A 20620-nucleotide genomic window follows, 5' to 3' on the forward strand; every position below is an offset into this window, starting at 1 on the left:
TTAATCATTTACTTTCTCTCTATAGTCAAATGCTCTACCAAGCCATGTGAAGATCAATGTATCCAGACAAACTTTGTTTGAAGATTCCTTCCAACAGGTAAAATACTGTTAATATAATAAAGTATGGAAACTAACACACAACATTGCAAAAATAATATATTTAAAATGACTTAGGTTTGTACGTAGGAAAGAAAATCTTATTCTAATTAAAATGTTTGAAGGTATTTATTTATTCAGAAGTTCCAGAAGAAAAAATGTTGCCTATCAAATCTATACATTAGTTAAGAAACCATTTGTTGTTCATTTTTTTGTTTAGCTTTTTTTAAAGACTGCCTAAGTCCAAACATTTATGGGCAATTTACACTTTAAAATCAGGAACACTTAAACAAATAAAGAAATTGTCATCCAGAAGGAAAAAAAAAACATTACAACAGTTTGCAGAACTGTGCAGTGTTATGTCAGCATTACACAGCATGCCCATGCCACTTTTTATCTTTTTATTTTTTTTTATTTTTTTATTTTTATTCATTATTTTACTTATAAAATTTATTGGCCACGCATCGTGCCAAAGGGTAACTCTGGGTGGCTAACAGTATGTATGTGTGTGTGTGTGTGTTATATATATATATATATATATATATATATATATATATATATATATATATATATATATAGTGTGTGTGTGTGTGTGTGTGTGTGTGTGTGTGTGTGTGTATCTATATATTATATAAATATATATATTTGTTTTCGTAGATTTTCACAGGTACAGGTATGTAGGTCTAGCTGTGTTCGGGTCTTTTCCCATGTAAGATTAAGAGTATCTTGGCGACGTTTCAGTGAGGTCCCACTTGCCATCCTCAGGCTGGTGCTTTCAGCTTCGTGCCAGTGCAAGCAGTGTGTGATGGCGAGTGGGACCTCGCCGAAACATTGCCAAGATACTCTTAATCTTACATGGGAAAAGACCCGAACACACCTAGACATACACACACACACACACATACACACGCACACACACACATTAAAACATAAATTAATTAAAACCAAACATTAAAATCTAAAGACATGTGGAAGAGTTGGGTGGAGTGGAGGGAGGTGGGATTTGTTGTTACTCGATCAACCGCTTCTTTGTGCTGTTCCCCTATTGCAGCCCCAAACCAACTTTTATAGAATTTTATAGAATTTAGAAGACTTAGACTTAGAATAACTTTGAATGTCCTTTGTAACTTTGTTACTTTGAATGTACACTAATCGGCATACATTAAAATGAAATTTTGTATATACTCACATATGACACAGAGAAACACCACAGTTTAATTTAGATATATACATGTACATGGTGAGAAAAACAAATCTTGCAAGTTTACCAGATGGATGACATAAGGAACAAAGCTGTTACAGTATCTGGTAGTCTTGCTAGAAATTTCTAATCTAATATTTGAAAAAAGGAAGATGTACTTGACCATAATGTTTAGACAGAAGATTACCGGTATTTCCATTTTTTTCCTTTTATATGCTTTAGGAGTATATTGTTTCTTCACAGAGTAGGAATATCAGTAGGAAGGATCTGACAGAAGCAGAGACTAGTACATAGTAAAGTGTTCTAAGTCTGGGAACATTACATAATTCCTTCAGTAAAGATGTGCGTTTACTATTCCTTGATAAATGCTGTGGCCTATTTGTCCTTGATGGAAGTGCTGTATGCTGAATGTAGCTTTACGGTTACATCTTTTCAATAATCGCATGATGCATAACGTACTCTGATTGTTCCAAGTGAGAGTAAATACTATAGAAAATTGGAGATGGTGGTTACATGAACTAAAAACAAACAAAAAGTACAAACTATCTTTGAAGCATTAAAACATGCTAACATTTTAATTTCTAGAAATAGAATGCAGTTCCATTTGAAGAATAGCAATTGGATGTAATGCTTAATATATTGTATGTTTTATGTTTTTCTATAATTTTCCTTCTAATATCCAGTGATACTTTTTGCTTGATTTGTTATTTTATTTACAGATCATGGCTTTAAAGCCTTATGACTTAAGGAGAAGATTGTATGTCATATTCAGAGGAGAGGAAGGGTTGGATTATGGAGGTTTAGCCAGGTAACAGTACTTCTTGAAATCTCATTACCTTTGTCAAGCTATTTAAAAACATTAATAATAATAATAATTTGTAAAAACGTAATAGTTTATTAAATGTATATGCTGATCAATTCCCAGTGACATTGATTGGTTTACGAATTGTTTAAAACATCAGAAAGAAGGAAACAACAAAAACAAAATTAAGAGTAATGGAAAGAATTGCAACTGGATGAGAATGAAGAAAAACAAACCATTTGATCTTCAGGGGGTTTAATTCCCCCTCAACAAAAGCCTGCATAAAGAGACAGGTCTAAAAGGACCTTGGAAACATCAGTTCAGTGGGGGCCATTTGAATCTTGGGGGGAATCTTATTTCAGAGAGCAAGTGCTGCTACATCGAAGGTATATTTCTAGAGTCTTAATTAATAGCATTGTTTAATTAAAGGAACCTCTGTAAATCAACCCTGCCAGATTTGATTGGCTGGGCAGATACTATGAGAGACTGATGGTCCCTTAAGATCCTATCCCATTTAAGGCTGTATAAGTAGCAAGCAGCACCTTGAATTACTCCTGGAAGTAAAGTGGCAACCAGTGCAACTCAAGAAGCAGAAGTGCCCCATACTGGCTGTGTCACTGCATTCTGAACCAGTTGAAACTTCTAAGTGGTTCTCAAAGGCAGCTGCACAAGGAGTACATTGCAGTAATTAAGCTGTGAGGTGGCTAGGCCTTTAGTGTCTGCTTGAAAGCCCACCCTAATTTAAGAAAGGAAGTAACTGGCATACCAGATGATGCTGTGCAAGAGCTAGAACTGCCATGATTGAGCAGGAGCTGTGGGTCCAGAAGAATGGGAAAATCCTATCCTATCCAAAGTCAGATGAAATATCCCTTAGATATTCACAGACACTCAGTCTTGGTAGAATTGATTTGGAGACAGTTCTTCCCCAACCAAATCTATAAAGCCATCAAGCACCGGTGACAGAATTTTAACAGACATCATTTGGATTTGAAAGATACAATTAAATGTTAATTATATATTATATCAAAGAAACAATTGCCAGTTACATGATGAGGTTGACAAAAAAGAGGTTCTTCCTGATTCTAGGGTTATATAGCTGAAACTACATTCTAATATCACATTCAAATTTCATTGATCATTTTTTCTCTGGATTCTAGTTACACTTTTGGATCTTCCAGTTACAAATTGGAGCATATATTGATTGATTGAGAGAACAAAATATTACTAATATTTTTCACCCAGTGCTTGTTAATTGGTTTTCCTATGCTTAGAGTCTACCATTGATAAAATTATAAATAAACCTTATTTACTTTATCAGATAAAAAGTTAAATCTCTGTCTGATCTTTGAGCGTGGAGTTCAGTAAAGAGGTAGCAATAGCATTTAGTCTTATATATCCACCCATAGCAATTGACAGCACTCTCAAGATGGTTTACAAAGTAAGTATTATTTTCATATTACCCCCAACAGTCTGGGTCCTCAGTTTACCAACCTCAGAAGGATGAGTCAACTTTGAGCCTCGTCAGGATCCAAGTCCTGGCTGTGGACAGAGTTTACCTGCAATACAGCATTTTAATTAATGTGCCACCAGGGCTTAATAATTTCCTTATGTTAAGCGGTGGATGAAGATATGTGCTTGTTACCAGTTTTGAAAAACCTTTACATCCCAAAAATAAGAGAGGGAACAAAATCTAGATTTAATTATGTAGATTTAATTTTAAGAAGATTCAACGCATATTATCAAATTATTACTATATGGATTGTGCATATGTATATATTACTTTGTATGTTTATTTCATCTATTAATACGATTTTGTTGAAATAAATTATGTATACATTACAGATAGTCCTCAACTTACAACGGTTTATTTAGTGGGTTTGAAGTTATAATAGCATTGAAAAAACTGACTTGTGACCATTTTTCACACTTACGTTGTTGCAGCATCCCCACAGTTGTGATCAAAATTCAGATGCTTGGCAACTGGTTCATATTTATGACGACTGCCCAGTCCCGGGGTTACATAACCACCTTTTGCAACCTCCTTACAAGCAAAAGCCATGGGGAAGCCAGATTTGTTTAACAACTATGTTACTGGCTGTAACATGATAGCTGCAGTGATTCACTTAACAACTGTGACAAGCAAGGTTGTAAAATGGGGCAAAATTCATGATGTCTCGCTTAGCAAAATAAATTTTGGGCTCAGTTCTGGTTGTAAGTTGAGAACTACCTGTAATTTATAATTTTATTATATAATTATATAAATTCTATATATCTAACCAATAACATTTAATAAAAAGCATTGTGAGATGACATATATTGTTTTCAAAGATAACTTAGCAATGCCAGTATTAACTTCCCAACTAATTACAGTTAGGTGAACTCACATAATCTTTCATAGTATTATTAAAGCTTTAAATTAATTCAAAGTTCATTTGAACCAAACTTTGTTGTGCTATAATTTCCTGTTCCTTTTTCACAACATCTTAAAATAAGCAGACTATCGTATCTGTTTAAGATGTTCCTCAAATTTTTATGTCAATATTTGCAACATTTGGAGATAACCATGTTTGATTATCTATTCATTGTATTTTTAAATAGAGAATGGTTCTTCTTGCTATCACATGAAGTGCTGAACCCTATGTATTGTCTTTTTGAATACGCTGGCAAGAGTAACTACTGTTTACAAATAAATCCAGCATCAACAATAAATCCAGATCATCTTTCATATTTCTGTTTTATTGGACGATTTATTGCTATGGTAAGGGTGATTACTGTTTTATTTTCTGAAATATTTAGCATGCAAGTGTATATGGCTATCATATTGAGAATTAATTCTATTTGCCACCAACATTGTTCAGTAGAATAATTATAAATAAGTACATGAAAAAGAACTGGTGCACTTTTCCTCATTGGAGTACTTCTTACTATACCTTTCGTACTATAAGACACACTCCCCCCCCAAAAAAAAAAAAAGTGGCTGGAAATGTCTGTGCGTCTTATAGAGTGAATGTTGCTGAAGCCCCTCCCACCCATTAGTCTCCACGCTTCGGTTTCTATCTCCCAGCAATGTGCCTTCTTGCAGCAAATAGCAAACAAACTGGTCAGCTTCAGCACAGCCTGATTTTGCACGAGCAGCTGATTGGCAGTTAGATCAGCCTCCTGGAATACCATCGATCAGCTGTTCCAGGCTGCAGGGATTGCTGCACCCCCATTTCCACCGCCTCTGCACACCCAAATTTTGGCCTCCGCATGTCCTGTTTTCAGCTTGTTTCAGGTGGCGGTGATCATGGAAATCCCCACTGCCTGGAATGGGCTGAAAATGGGATGCACGGAGGCTGAAAATGGGGTGCACGGAGGCTGAAAATGGGATGTGTGGAGGCCAATCAGGTGCTCAGAAGCAGCGATAGGCGGTGCCAGTAATGGGCGGCAATGTGCGGCAGCAATCAATGCAGCCTGGAACAGCTGATCAGCAGTTTTCTGGGAGGCCAATCCAACCATCAATCAGCTGCTCGTACTAAATCGGTCTGTGCTGAAGCTGATCAGGCTGTTTCCTGCAAGGAGGCAAATTGCTGGGAGGCAGAGGCAGATTTTTTTTTCTTGTTTTCCTTCCCAAAAGCTAGGTGCATTTTATGGTCTGGAGCATCTTATAGTGCAAAAAATATGGTAATTGATTTTTTAAATAATGTCATATATTGTTTAATACCAAGAGAGAACCATTTACTGATTGCCTAACATTGGCAGATAACATGAATTAGAAATAAAGGGAATACATGCATACATTAATGTCTAAACTAGTGTAATCATCTAGGCAAAGTATATAGCAAAAACGTTTCTGAAAATAGAAGCATGATGTGCTAAGCAGGCACGGAAATTTTAATTCTCTATATTGGCTACACATGTAAGAATTAATATCTGCAATAGAGATATTTAGAACTCTGCATAAATACAATTAAATCATGTTAAATTAGCTCTATGAATACCGTATTTTTTGGAGTATAAGACACACTTTTTCCATCCCTAAAAGTGGGTGGAAATGTCTGTGCTTCTTATACAGCGAATGTTACTGAAGCCCCACCCACCCACCGGCTTCCATCTTTTGGCCTCTGTTTTCCAGCAATTTGCCTTCTTGCAGCAAACAGTCTGTTTCAGTTTCAGCACAAACAGCTGGTTATCAGTTGGATCGGCCTTCCCACAACCAGCTGTTTCAGGCTGCAGGGATTGCCATAGCCTGTTGCCGCCTTTGCATGCCTCATTTTTGGTCTCTTGTGCCCCGTGTCCAGCCTCTGCATGCCCCATTTTCTGCCCATTCCAATCCCCGCTGCTTGGAACGGGCAGAAAATGGGGTGCAAGGAGGCGGCAATAGGCAATGGCAATCCCTGCAGCCTGAAACAGCTGGTCGTAGGGAGTCCAATCCAACCGACAATCAGCTGCTTGTGCTAATCAGGCTATGCTGAAACTGAAACAGGCTATTTGCTGTTTGCTGCAAGGAGGCAAATTTTTTCCCCTCCCCAAAAGCTAGGTGCGTCTTATACTTCGGAACGTCTTATACTCCGAAAAATACAGTAGAACTGGTCTTCTATTTCAGGAATTGTTCGTTTATCATGTGGAAGATGTCAGAATTAAGTGTCAGCCAACTAAAGAGATTATGACTGATGAATAGTGTGGCTGTGCAGATTCTTCAAAGGAGGTGCTTATAATATGCTACATGTTTGAAACATGTCTTGGACTTGTTAAAATGATCATATCTTTTTCTACATTTATACTGTTTCTTTGGCAGCTATTTCTGGTCATCTCTGAATTCTGTGTATGTAGAGACAATTAGAAATAACTGTTAAAGCACCACATAAATCCAAAAAGATTTAGCTGCTTTAATAATTGTTTTTTAAAAATAGTTTAGTAGTGTTCCCACATGTACCAAAGTACTCTTTTCAAAGGATTTGCACAGCTCTACTTCTGAGTGTGGTTGTCTTTCTTCACAAATGGTTTTAATTACATGGCGTGAATGTAATTGCAATCCTGAATCTATCTGGTCAGAACTACTGTAAGTTCTATGAGTTCAGTGATATTTATTCTAATTAAGAATTTAGGATTGCAGCTTTGACATAAAGATATTTTGGCAAAGGGAAAAAGGATAGAATTCATAGCTATGTTCAGAGCTAAAAACCCCATCTTTAAAATATATAATCATTTCACATCACATATTGAAAATGACAGTGAAATTTCGATAAAATTATAGGGCTAAAATCTGAGGAAAATATGCTCTCATTATTACAAACTTTGGAATAATTTGAAAAGCAGGCAACTACACTGACAATTAAGAAAACTATGCTAAAATGGAAAAATTGTGACACACATGGTAAATATTCATACCATGCATGTATTTATTAGACTACAAGCTCCTCAAAGAGCAGTGCTTTGTTTGGCAAGATAAGCATGAAAAATATAAATTATGATTATATAGAGAGGGAAAGAAATCCTCAGTTAAGTACTTGACCTACTGCTATATTCACAAGTAATTCTTCATGATGAAGAATGAAAAAAGTATCAGATTTCTATAGAGATATGGAAGGAAAATGTTGCTATCAACTTTCTTCCAATTTGAAGCATAAACCCATCCATCTTAGTGGAAAGCATCCTAAAAAAGCTTTAACAAAAGAAGGAAAATATGTAAAAGAGCAGATGGACCTGTTGTCAATGCCTTCTTTAACAAATCTTAATAGATTGTCTTTTTAAAAATCTTTTTCTGATTTTTGTCTTTTTGATTAAGGAAAGTATTATCAGATTCCATACATTGATCTACCCCAGAGACAATATAAGGCATTTATTGACAAAAAGAAAACAGATTTTTTATTGGTTAATAATACCTTAAGAAACAGACATGATGAACAGAACAGTCACATGCAGTTCTTGGGCATGATTGTGTTTCTGTCTGAAAAGCTGATTGGCATGTATTTCTGGAAAGTTCAAGTAGCAGCACTTGAAAAAAAAGTAGGAGAAATAGAATAGCAGGTTTGCCACGGCTGCCCATACGCCACAGCCTGTTCACCGCTGCCACGGCCTGTTCGCTGTTGATTGGCACTGCCTAAAACAGCTGATTGTTGCTGCATCCCCCTCCCTGCCGCAATGTTCACTCTATAAGATGCACAGACGTTTCCATCCACTTTTGGGGGGGAGGGTCAGGAAGTCTTTCAGTCTTATAGTCTGAAAAATGCAGTATGTTTTTTTTTTGAGAAGAGAAATCTTAGTTTAAATATTAAGGTTTATTTCAAATATTTGAATCCTTTGTTGTTGATATAAGTTAACAAGAAATTGTATCTAGCTGAGTGTTACTTTCTAACAGTAAATAAATCCAATTATCAAAGAAGATGTAAATATTTTTCCTCTGGAAGTATTTGATCATGTATATTTATGTATTCATAACTACATATTAATCTGTATGTATTTGGGGAGAAGCATGATTTTATGTAGTTTTATGTATATATTATTACCCATATAAGTGGTAATAAACATGACAATAAATTTTAACAGTGTAACATGATAAATGTTTTAACGCTTTAGTAAGTTAATAGAAAGATCCAGGCAAAGTATCTGATTATGGAAATATATGTGCTCTGCTTTTATTTTCAGCATACTGGGAATTATGTTCTAATCTGCATGGTTCCATATATACTTAGTACAGAAAATAAGTTAACATTTTTTGATCATTTATAACTGAGATGACATCGTTCATACTAATTGGACTGCTATGTGTGATATAAAACAGTTCTTCATATTCGTCAGTGTCTTCAGTGTACTTCCAATTTAAAATGGGCATACAACAGTGGATGAATTAGGGAAAAATGTTAAAGTGACGTGCAGGTTTTAGTGTTCTCTCATTCATGGAAGATCTCTAAGTGAATCTAAGCCCTTCTCTTTCAGGTTGGTCTACCTCAGAGGGTGGTTATTGTAAGAGGAAATAGAAGGAGGCACTAGATAGGCTGCCTTGAGCTCCTGAAGGACAGAGATGATATACGTCTAATATAGTTGCCCTATCCCCCACCCTAAGAGATAAAAATCACTTATTTGTTGGAGCAAGTCTGAGATTTATTAATACAGACTGGAACAATTGGATTTAGATGGGTCCTCTGGGTAAACAAAGATATTTATATATTTTCTAAAGTTAGGATAGAGCTTGGGTAGATCTCTTAACCACATTTAAGTATACATTATTTAAAATGACTTCTTTAGTTCCTTCTACCTGCTATAGGTTATTTTCTTTTGGTTAGATTTCTTTCTCTTCATTATTATGTAGAGTGTTTAGTGTACTCTTATTCATGGAAGCTCTCTAAGGGAATCTTGGAATGTGAAGTTGATGGCTATTATCCTGTTGCATTCATGACACTGTCTATATGGCTATATTCTGAAGCTACACATGAAATATCACTTGCCAGGGTAATTGTTGTCAAAGCTTCCTTTAGTATGGATAGTGTTCTTGTTTCCTATTTTGCTTAAGCTTTCATTCTACACACAATCTTTCTATGTCATACTACCTACCTACTACCTACAGCTAGAAATAATCCATTTTGAGTTAACAGTACACTGTTTTTATCAGATGTACTATTTTCTATAAAAGTTTTCTAGTTAATAGTTAAAACTGTTTATATCAAATACTACACTGACTTTTTAAATCTTCAACAGGCATTGTTTCATGGCAAATTCATTGATACTGGGTTTTCCCTGCCATTCTACAAGCGCATGCTAAATAAGAAACTCACAATAAAAGATTTGGAATCTATTGACACTGAGTTTTATAATTCTCTAATTTGGATAAGGTTTGTAAATCTTTTCGGATGTTCACAGTTTTTTGTGCCAAAATAAAGTGAACATATTTGGTTAATCTCTTTTTTTTTAACTTTTCTCTCTTAGGGACAACAATATAGAAGAATGTAATTTAGAAATGTACTTCTGTGTTGACATGGAGCTGCTAGGAAAGGTTACTTCACATGAGCTGAAATCAGGAGGATCGAATTTACTTGTCACTGAAGAAAACAAAGAAGAATATATTGGGTAGGGGGAATAGAGTAAAATAAAGGAAGATAGATTTGTTTTTATACATAGTATTCTATATAAAAAAATTCTACCATTTTGTATAATTTTTGGCATTTCTTCAAGCGTGATGGACTTTAGCAACCATGTGAAGAGAAAAAGGATTTTCTTTATCCCAAGACTTTATGAAAAAGGAATTGCCCAAAATATAAAATAGCCCAAATATATGAGTGCAGCTCTTCTATATAGCCATTCTATATAATATATGTATATAATATATACACATTTGGTAGCCTAGTTTTCATAGTGCCCTGAATTCTGTTTTTATAGCTAGAGCTCAGGCTACAATTTTTTATAGCTAATGCTCAGATTATGTTGAGCAATGAACTAATATTAATATGGAATACGTTGGAAAGATAGCACATTGTTGGAAGACCTGAAGGACCAGGTTAGGTAAAAATTGTAATGGAGAAAATCTCTTTTCTATGCTTGCTAAGAATCAACCCCCACTTGATGGCACATAATCAGTAATGCTATTAATGCAGTCTTTAAAAAAATAATGCTGGAGTCTTTGGGGTTTATTCAAATTGTTATACATTATATGCTTTAAAATAAAGAATGTTATTTTCAAAGTTATAACATTCCTTCTGTTTTAGCTTAATGGCAGAGTGGCGGTTTTCACGAGGAGTACAAGAACAAACCAAAGCTTTTTTGGATGGATTCAATGAAGTTGTTCCTCTTCAATGGCTACAGTATTTTGATGAAAAAGAACTGGAGGTGAGATTTTTTCAGCTGTAATGGATAAAATTATTCTAAATTAAAATATTACAATGAGGATTAATGCAAGTAAATAGCTATATCCGTATGCAGTAAATAAGCAAAGCAGATATATCTTGAAGTGCTATAAAATGGTATATTAAAAAATATTATAATTTGTATTTGAAAAGGCTCAAGCTAATATCTTAAATTTTGTGAACTTTTCTAGGTTATGCTTTGTGGTATGCAAGAGGTTGATATGGCGGACTGGCAAAGAAACACTGTTTATCGCCATTATACAAGAAATAGCAAACAAATAATGTGGTTCTGGCAGGTATAATACTTTTATTTGTTCAGAGAACCAGCAAAAATAAATTTGGTGACCATGTGATTTTTTTAAAAAGCAATTCTGAAATAAACCAAAAATTTTAAATTCCTGATATCTGCAGGAATTTTTTTGTATGTGCATAATGTATGATTATTATAGTAATTTGCATAAGTCCCAAAGATTTAGGTGAGTTTGTTCATTGTAATTGATATTTTCCATTTTCCTCTACACTGAAATAATCTTGTAAACTCAATTTACTGTCTCCTGGGTGTCATAGTTAAAAGATTGCTAAGGGGTTTCTTCAAGCTTCCAATTCTGCTTTGTAGCGATGGAGTTGAATGTTAATTTCTTTTCAAAGTGAAGACATCAAACATGAAAGCATTTGGACAGAGCAATAATTTTATTTGTACTTAAAGAACATATGAATATGTTTGCAAATCTGTTCCAATATGTTGAAAACTTTCACTTCGGCTGTGATTTTCTAATGACCAAATTAAAGCTTTCTCTAGGGTCATCTTGACATCTTTTAAAAATATCTTGGCTATACCTTTCAACTATAAAAAGAGATTTTTGAAATAAGGATTAATATTTTATCTCATTCAAAATTAGAGTATATATTTAAAGCACTTGTAAAAAATTAGGGGAATACATGTATACCTGCATACATGTATTTTGTTTCAAACTTGAAATGTTTTCCTGAGCCATTTTGTGCTAATCTCATATCCTAAATCAAACAGTATTAAGGTACTTGGCTTTATGAAACTCTAGATACAGGACAGGTTTTTAGTGCTGCAAGTATCTTGACAAAGACTGAAAACTTTTAGCCGTTGCTGCCCATCTATTGACCCCCCAGATTTTTGCAGCCAAATTTGGAAGCTTTCTAAGGTCTTCCTTTAATTGATAGCAACTATTTGCCTTAGGGGTATATCTGTTCTGATGAAAAGTGACAATGGGTCCACTTTTAAAAAAATCTTTCACACAATGCTTTAATAAGTTACCTGTTTGAGCAATAAGAATAAAAAATAATTCCAGTCACCACATTAAAGACTTACTTTAAAAATGTTTAAAATAAATATTCTCTTGTAAATCTCTGTCATGTGCATCTGAACCTAGGCTTGCAGGCAGACAAGAAGTTGGACTATGCCCTGCTAATATTTAAAAATTTACTTTCTGATTTACCTTTTTCTTCTTGACTGACTGCCAAAAACAAAAAATAGAATTTCAGTTTGCAACTGCTAAAATGACCATTAAGATCAAAGGGGAAACAAAAAAAAGGAACGAAGAAAAGATGCACTTAAGAAGGCACAAATAGGGAAACAAAGTTTTCCCTGTCTGACTGCCATCATCTATACCTTAAATGTAAATTATATTTATAGTGTCAGTGCTTGTTAGCAAGAGGGTATCTGATGAAAAGTGAGGATGGGCCCGCTTTTTTTATCTTTCACACAACACTTTTAATAAGTTACCTGTTTGAGCAATAAGAATAAAAAATAATTCCAGTCAGCCCATTAAAGACTTACTTTAAAAATGTTTTAAAATAAATATTCTCTTGTAAATTTCTCTTTACAAGAGACGTTTGAGTCATGCACATACTACTGCTTAACTGGACAGCATACTTGACATCTAAAATGCTAAAAACAACCCAACAATTTAGAAAACAGGTCAAACAAATAACGATCAATATAAAAACCTTATGATATAGTAATATAAACTTGGTTCTGCAGATATTTTGTGAGACAGTACATTATATACTGTGGCTCTAGGTTGTTTTTATATGAGGTTTATTTTGTATAGGTATGTTGTTGATGGTATTCAGTTTGATAGAGTATGTGTTTTGTTTTTGTGTTACACAACTCTCCTGCATTTTATTTTAGTAGAAAAAGTTAAGGCAATTGTAATAGTGATAAAATTCTATTAAAAATAATTTTTAATTATCAGTTATTTCAGAATACTACTTTTACATGTGTTTACAGTTCATAAAAGAAGCTGACAATGAAGTCCGTATGAGATTGATGCAATTTGTCACTGGTACTTGCCGGTTACCACTGGGAGGATTTGCAGAGCTCATGGGTAACTAATCAGTGTAAATAGTTCTTAACTGGTAGCTTATATAGCTACACTTTCTGAAATATTAAAATGTCATTAAGTTCTTCGTGGTTACTACAAAAAGTTTGGGTTTTTTTCCTCAGGAAGTAATGGTCCTCAGAAATTCTGTGTTGAAAAGGTTGGAAAGGAAACCTGGTTACCAAGAAGTCACACATGGTGAGTTGAAACAAAACTAATGTGCAGGAAGATCTGAATGCAGACTTAGTCATGTGCTGAATAGTTCCATTGAATTAAATACATTTATAGGATTCATGGCCCTTATTTTAGCAGGAAACAAGCAAAGAATCTAAAATGTAGTTTTTCTACACTTTTGAGGTATCCCTGGCTGTAGATTAATACCAGCACATAGACTAGTGCTGGGGTCGCCAACTTTTGGACCTCAAGGACCACCAAACTCATAATTTTAAATCCCGTGGACCAGAGACCCTGGGAAACTCCCAAAAAAAGTCTGCAGGAAAATTTCCCACCCCGTTTTCCTACCGATTGATCATTCTTTATTTGGAATCACAGGATACTGTCTGCTCCGTTCTCGGGGGACAGAGAGAGAGAGAGAGAGAGAGAGGAAGGAAGGAAAGTAACAGAACCAGAAGTCTTTCTTTCTCTCTCCTAAACTGTGCCAGAAATGAGTCTTTGTGAGACTTGTTGCGCCGGCGCAGCCTCTTGGAGCAGGATGCCTTGCAGGGTCCCAAAGACTCATTTCTGGTGGAGTTTGGGGGGAGAGAAAGACTTTTGTGGCTTTCCTTGCATGCAGCCAAAAGCAGAAGCAAAAAGAAGCAGCCTGGTGGCCAGGTGAGGTGCATGGGGCAAGTCTCCCCCCTCCATCCTTTCCCCGTTCCCTGTCTGTTGTTCACAATGCAAGCGACGTAAGCCATGTGTTCTCACGGGCCATGTGGGCAGCGCAGCCTTGTGTTCCTGTGCAGCTGGATCAATTGCTTTGGGGGGTACTTTGAGGGGTGCTTTGGGGACCACCAAAATTTTCTCATGGACCATCAGTGGTTCCCAGCCCACTGGTTGGTGACTACTAGACTAGTGTGTGTTATATTTACTTAGCATACTAGTAGGATATGCTGAAGTCTAATTCAATTCTTAAAGAGACAAATCCAGTTTATTTAGCAATAATATGGAAATAGTTTCCATTGTCATTTTTTTTCCATTTACAGTCCTAGAATTTTTTTGCTACCTAGCCACCCGTCAATTACAACTCAGCTTAGATCTGAAGTGATTTCTAACAACATAACACCTGCTTTTTTTGCTGCATGTATTCTACTGAGCTCTTTCAAGTGCCAGACATTGTCATATTAAGAGATATATAGTATGGTAATTTGCACCAAAGTTGTTCTTTTGTGTAGGTATTAAGAAATAGATTTAAACAACCCTTTTCTGTAGAAGAGGTGAGTTTTTAAAGCCAACCAGACAAAATGTATGTCAGTGCATGCTAAGTGAAAAATACAAGAACAAATAAGTGGAAGAAGATCTGTCAAAAACACTATGCTTGTCTGGCCAAGAAATGTATACTTCTGAGCTATAAAAACTGTGAAAATTGATAATCTGTAATACATATTTCAGAATTTTCTTGATATTATTGGATCAGTGGAGAGAAATGTTAAAATATGAGAGTTGATAGTACTTAAGTTGTAAAATGATAAGTTATTGCACCATTAAACTAATGGTGTGATCTTGTAAGATAGAAAAAAAATAGAAAATAAAAGTTTTTTCTTTTTTCTCTGCAGTTTTAATCGTTTAGATTTACCACCTTATAAAAGCTATGAACAGCTGAAAGAAAAGTTGCTTTTTGCAATTGAAGAAACAGAAGGATTTGGACAAGAGTAAGACTCATCAAAGTGAAGCTTTTGGTTTTTTTTTTTTCAGATAGCCTGGCTCAACTAAATTGCAGTTAGTTGTACATAAGCCGTCTCTTCTGTACAGCAGTTTTTCTGGAAATCTTTTTTAAAAGCAGTTCTGTTCTTCCATACAAAGATATGCAAAAACTTTTACTTTCTCTACTTATTTATTTTTCCCTCAGAGATCGGCCAGAATGAAATTGAAACAGAAAAAGACTTGATTTTAAAATGTGTGCGTATATATCTATACATGTATAGATATATATGTACACACGCACACAAACGATAGTCAGCTCTAGTTTTATAGAGCTTTAAACTTAAAAAACATCACAGCCATTCAGAGGATCAGGAGTTTCATTCTTGACTTCAGAAATGTACAGACTGCTGTATTCTTCTAATTTATGCAACATCTCTAAGGTTCTTTCTATTGCATGGCTGTTATAAAAGGTGTTAAAAGGCTTTTGCCATATACATCTTCATTATGTAGAAAAATGCTGCTGGCTCTTTAAAGTGATAGAATATAATTCTATCAGCTTAATTTCTTTAAAAAGTAATAGCTGTTAACCCTCTTTGCTACATCTATGTAGCTATGGTCCTAGGTAAAGCCTTTAATACTTGCACAAGAGTAATGTACAGTAAAATGAATGTGATTATTAAGATATTGGTGCCACTGTTCTGACTCAGAAACAGAAGCTGAACAGACTATTTTAACTCACAATCAGCATTAAAAATTGTTTACATACTATCTTGCGTTATCTCCAAGAGAACAGTAGGTAATCTTGAAGAAAAAATAAATAAAAGTTGCTTACATGTTCTCTGGTGTTTTACCGGCTTTTCCACAATATTGGTTATATGCCTCAATTTTGTAAGATAAATTAATTTGAAATTTAGTAGGATATGAAAAGTAATGTGAATTATTCTGCTCATGGATTTTTTTTTTTTGCCATGGATTTAGAGACCCCTATTGAAACTAGTCACAAAAGCTTGCACAATTGAATTGAATTTTAATAGTGTTCAGTAGTCTTATCCATTTTTAACTTCAATAAATCCAGAAGCTCCTAAACATCTTTAAAATTTGTTTTTATAAAGGCTAAGTCTTGTCATTAAATGTACAATATTATATATATATAAAAAAACATTAAATTATTTTAGCAGTATTGAGGGCATTTGCTATTTGCAAATGTATGATAAATTCTACAGCATTGATGTGAATTATATCAAATGCTACTTTTAGCAAACTGTGCTTCCTTAGAGTAACATTTTAAATTACCATTGTATCATGCATTCATTACTCATTGTAAATTCCATTAAACTTACAGTTTTGTACACACACAAAATAAATTTCCTAAATTAACATTTCTGTAACATATCAAACTGCAAAAAATCTGTAAATGCAGTATGATTCTGCTGTTATTCATTTTCTCAATATAGCAGTTGAATTCTACCAAAACCTTATTTTTCTACATATTGTTACACTTTATTATTCGTGGATATTAACCTGAGAATGCTTTGATAAAAGCACTGAATTAATGGGCTTTCAGTCTATCTTGTTAACTTCCCCCTATAAATGTTTTTAATATCATAATGCCCTCTCACAATATACGTAGGCGCCTTAAAATAAAAATACCCTAAGATTTGGAGAAAATTGTATTTGGAGTCACCTGAATTATGTTAGTTTATAAAGAAAAAAACTTCAAAAAGTATCCAAAGAAAGAAATGGTTTACCTAAATTCTACATTCAGAACAGAAACACTATTATTTGCACTATTGAATGACTGAACCATTGCAAAGTTAATCGTGTAAATTAGCAATTAACAATAAAGAACACAGTGCATCACAAAGTATACTCTGCTTATTTTTATGTGGTTAATTATTCAGAGAACATTTTGCAAAGAGAAAAGAATACACATGGAATGGTTGTATAAGTTTATTTGGGGCAAAGAGGAAAACAAAAGTCCAAAGCCAATTTTATTGGAATTTAGGAGAGCTAAATAAGGGGAGCCCCCTAGGTAAGTAAAGGTAAATGATAATGACTATGCTTAAGTATTGTTTCTCTTCCATTTTATATTTTCCATTTTTTTCTGGTAAATTAATAAATGCAGAAATTTGGCTTGGTTCAGTTCATTCCCTTAAAATAGGCATCCTTCAAGTAATTGCTGCTAATAGCGGTGATATTTTCTGTGTTGGAAGCACCAAAGGTTTTGCCAATGACATCACCATTGCCTGAGGGATGCCCAGTTGGGGGCTCCTTTTGTGTCCCCATGAAGTTGCTCACTGAAGTGGTACCCATTAATCTATTCGCTGTCACGCTCTTTTGAATTGCTGGTTCAGCAGGAGCTGAAGCATTGATGGGAGCTCACCCCACCCCAGAGCAGCAACAGATCTCAAATGCAAGCACTGCTGATCATCAGCCCAGTGTTCTAACTTCGTGAGTCACTGTGCTCCTTATATGTGCAGTCATGAAAGGAATACTTAATCCAATTCCAATCATGAGAAGAGAAATTACTGAAATTAAGAATTACAGTATTTGATATTAAAATATTTAGGTTCATAAACATTGATTTATGGACTATAAAGAAAAATGGTATTTATTTAGCAATACTTTTCTATGTCTAGAATATTATGGGAAATGAGTGCTATTTCAAACATCCCCCCCACCCACCGCAAAAAAGTGCATGTCAAAGAGTGTTGGACAAATGTGCTATGGCTAAGTGCAAGTCATGGGTGCAAGGTATTACAGAACATTCTTTTTTTACAGACTATCTTACTTTGCCCATTTTTGCACAAGTCAGCAGATCTTGATTCACTGACTATTAAAAGAAAGAAATTATACTTTGTGATTTCTTGTAATGGTTTCCGAATAGCAAAGAAACTGTCTGCCAAGGAAGATAGACAAATTGCATTTTCAATATTTCTTTCATTACAATGAACTATTAAAATCAATGAAGTTCAATTAGGAAATCCAAATAGATAGGTATTCAGCTGCTTATGGAAGTGATCTCCAAAATATCTCTTCTAGCTCCACCAAATTGGCTAATTTGTTTATATTTTTGTAACAAAAATGATATAAAGATTTCAGTATTTAAGAAAGGATGCACTCTTCCAGAAAGCAACAGTACTCATTAGAATTTATGTGGAAAATTGAGAATGGACCCAGATTCTCATGTATTGATTGCATCAGTATGTTTTTGTACATCTCTATCTCTCCAATACAGACTCAAAAAGATGCCTTTACTTCCCCAAGCAGTTTTATAAGAAAAAAAATAGCTCATTCCTGAGAAAGAGGTTACTAAAATTAAATGGGATAACCAAAGTGCACCTTGCTGGTTTTAATGAGCAAATGTTTCAATGTTGCTGCAATATTCTAAAAAATAAGGCTTTCTGTGAATAATAAACTATGTATCAATATCTTCCAAATATGCACTGGAACTTTTTGAAACTTGATTAAAAATGTAATTTATTTATTTAAAAAAATTATATGGCTGTCCATTCATTCTCAGTGATTCTGAACAGCTTACAAAAATAAAAAACGAATATACAAACAATACTCCTTCCACTCACCCCGGCTACAGCAATCTATAGCATTTCAAAAGGTTCACATAATGTTGTGAGCATTCTATAGGTGGAAAAGCATTCATTCCTTTAGTAACTTGTCTGGTAGGAGATAGATAACTTGTGTGCTAAAATGAGTAAGGGAAGAGGAAATAGAGAAATCAGATGCTTCTCCAAGCTTAAAATAATTTTAGAATTTGCAGGAAGAATTTCTCAGCTAATACAGGTACCGAGGTATTTTCTAGAATAGAGAAAAACTAACCTGTGTTTAATTTCTTTCGACAAAAAGTTGCTTCTAAATAAGAACTGCTGAACCTTTTTTGTGTCGGAGCTGCCATCTCTCTCTCTCTTTATATGTAAGTTTTCGCGGGTACTTACATGAATGGTATTCAGCTTTGTTCGGGTATTTTCCCACGTCATTATAGTTGACCTTTTAAAGTTGTAGCAACGTTTCGGCAGAATCTCATCTGATGGCAGATGAGATTCTGCTGAAACGTTGCTACAACTTTAAAAGCACAACTATAATGACATGGGAAAATACCCGAACAAAGCTGAATAATTATATATATATATATATATATATATATATATATATATATATATATATATATATATGTATGTATGTATGTATGTATGTATGTATGTATATGTTTTCTGAGGTTCTCAGGGTATTAGTATGTGCATCTTTGGTTATTCGAGTTTTCTCCCACTCTGAGAAGCACAGAGCCGAAAACAAGCCTGAAGATGATGAATGAGACTTCATTGAAACGTTGCCTAGATACTTCCAATCTTACGCGGGAGAAAACCCAAATAACCAAAGATCGATCGATCTCTCTCTCTCTCTATATATATATATATTTATTTACTGGAATGTCTTGTAAGATGCTGCTAGTGATTTGAACAGTTCTATATTTTTATTTCTTTAGCAGTTTTACATGTACGTGCTTAAAAGTAAAAAGGCATTTTCCCAATTCTTTCAACAAAAGCAATTTCTATATAAGTTATGACGTAGATTTGCCTTTGCTGATTTACCTTCCTGCAAAGGAAAAGTAGAGAGGCTATTTTCCGAATCACTATATGGCCATGCTGTCCTTTTTTTTCTTATAATTTGCCAAGAAAAACAACATATGGTAAAAGGTTTTCTTTCTCATATACATGTTGAGATTTAAGAAAGGTGTGAGAGAAGATTGCTCATGAGAGCTAGGTGGTAACTATCAAAATGCAATATAAAAAGCAGAGCTAAGTATATAGGCACAGAAGCTTTGGGGATAGGAGCTTAGAACCTTCAGCTTTTTAGTTATAAGGTCAGCTCTTCTGTTATAAAAAATATATTCAATTTTTTAGAAAAAAATGATGCAGCTACATTAACAGCACCCAAAATTCTTGTCTTATTCTCAGGACTAGGCGATTCGAAATCTACAAAGGGGTTTTCATAAAAAAATAAACAAACTATTTAGTTATTTCCATGATTTAGAATTCTTCATATTGAAGTATAAGCATGATCTTAAATTTATAGTAAAAGGATAAGTCATCCTAGTTTTAAATTCTTGAGCTGATTTGCTCTCTGCTTATGACTTGATCTAATAAAAAAAGATACCAATCTATATTGGTTTAATGTTGCGATTCAAGACTATTTTTTTGAATTTTTCTTTCATATTTATATTTTATGGGGTTTTTGGTGTCTTTTCTATATATAAAAGTACTTTTTATTTTAAAAGAACCTTGTTGCAAAAGAAGGGTATTGTTTAAAAGCAAACAGATTATACCTCTATGGAACTATATAATTAAGATATGAAAGCCACCAAGGAACCAGCAATTAAACCTTGCCAGAAACCAAAAAGTTTAAAAAAATATTCATATATTGGTTGCAAGACAAAATGTAAGATGAGCACTAATAGTGCTGAAAAATACCT

The 20620-nt window shown here is 34.3% G+C and overlaps 1 protein-coding gene across 1 annotated transcript in view; it reads left to right on the top strand.

Moving 5' to 3' along the window:
- The window catches only part of WWP1 (WW domain containing E3 ubiquitin protein ligase 1), a 64436-nt gene extending 47440 nt beyond the window's left edge, over nt 1–16996 (top strand). Inside the window, exons 15-24 of the mRNA XM_026706009.2 lie at nt 26–97; nt 2017–2105; nt 4698–4857; nt 9777–9910; nt 10005–10145; nt 10781–10901; nt 11110–11214; nt 13182–13278; nt 13398–13470; nt 15045–16996. Of these exons, the coding sequence (XP_026561794.1) occupies nt 26–97; nt 2017–2105; nt 4698–4857; nt 9777–9910; nt 10005–10145; nt 10781–10901; nt 11110–11214; nt 13182–13278; nt 13398–13470; nt 15045–15144 (1092 nt within the window). The 3' untranslated portion in view covers nt 15145–16996. The remainder of the gene's footprint in view (nt 1–25; nt 98–2016; nt 2106–4697; nt 4858–9776; nt 9911–10004; nt 10146–10780; nt 10902–11109; nt 11215–13181; nt 13279–13397; nt 13471–15044) is intronic.
- Nucleotides 16997–20620: the final 3624 nt, after the last annotated feature.

Source organism: Pseudonaja textilis, chromosome 3 (genome assembly GCF_049901715.1).
Source record: "Pseudonaja textilis isolate UNSWEBS1 chromosome 3, rPseTex1.2, whole genome shotgun sequence".
NCBI classification, from domain to species: Eukaryota; Metazoa; Chordata; class Lepidosauria; order Squamata; family Elapidae; genus Pseudonaja; species Pseudonaja textilis.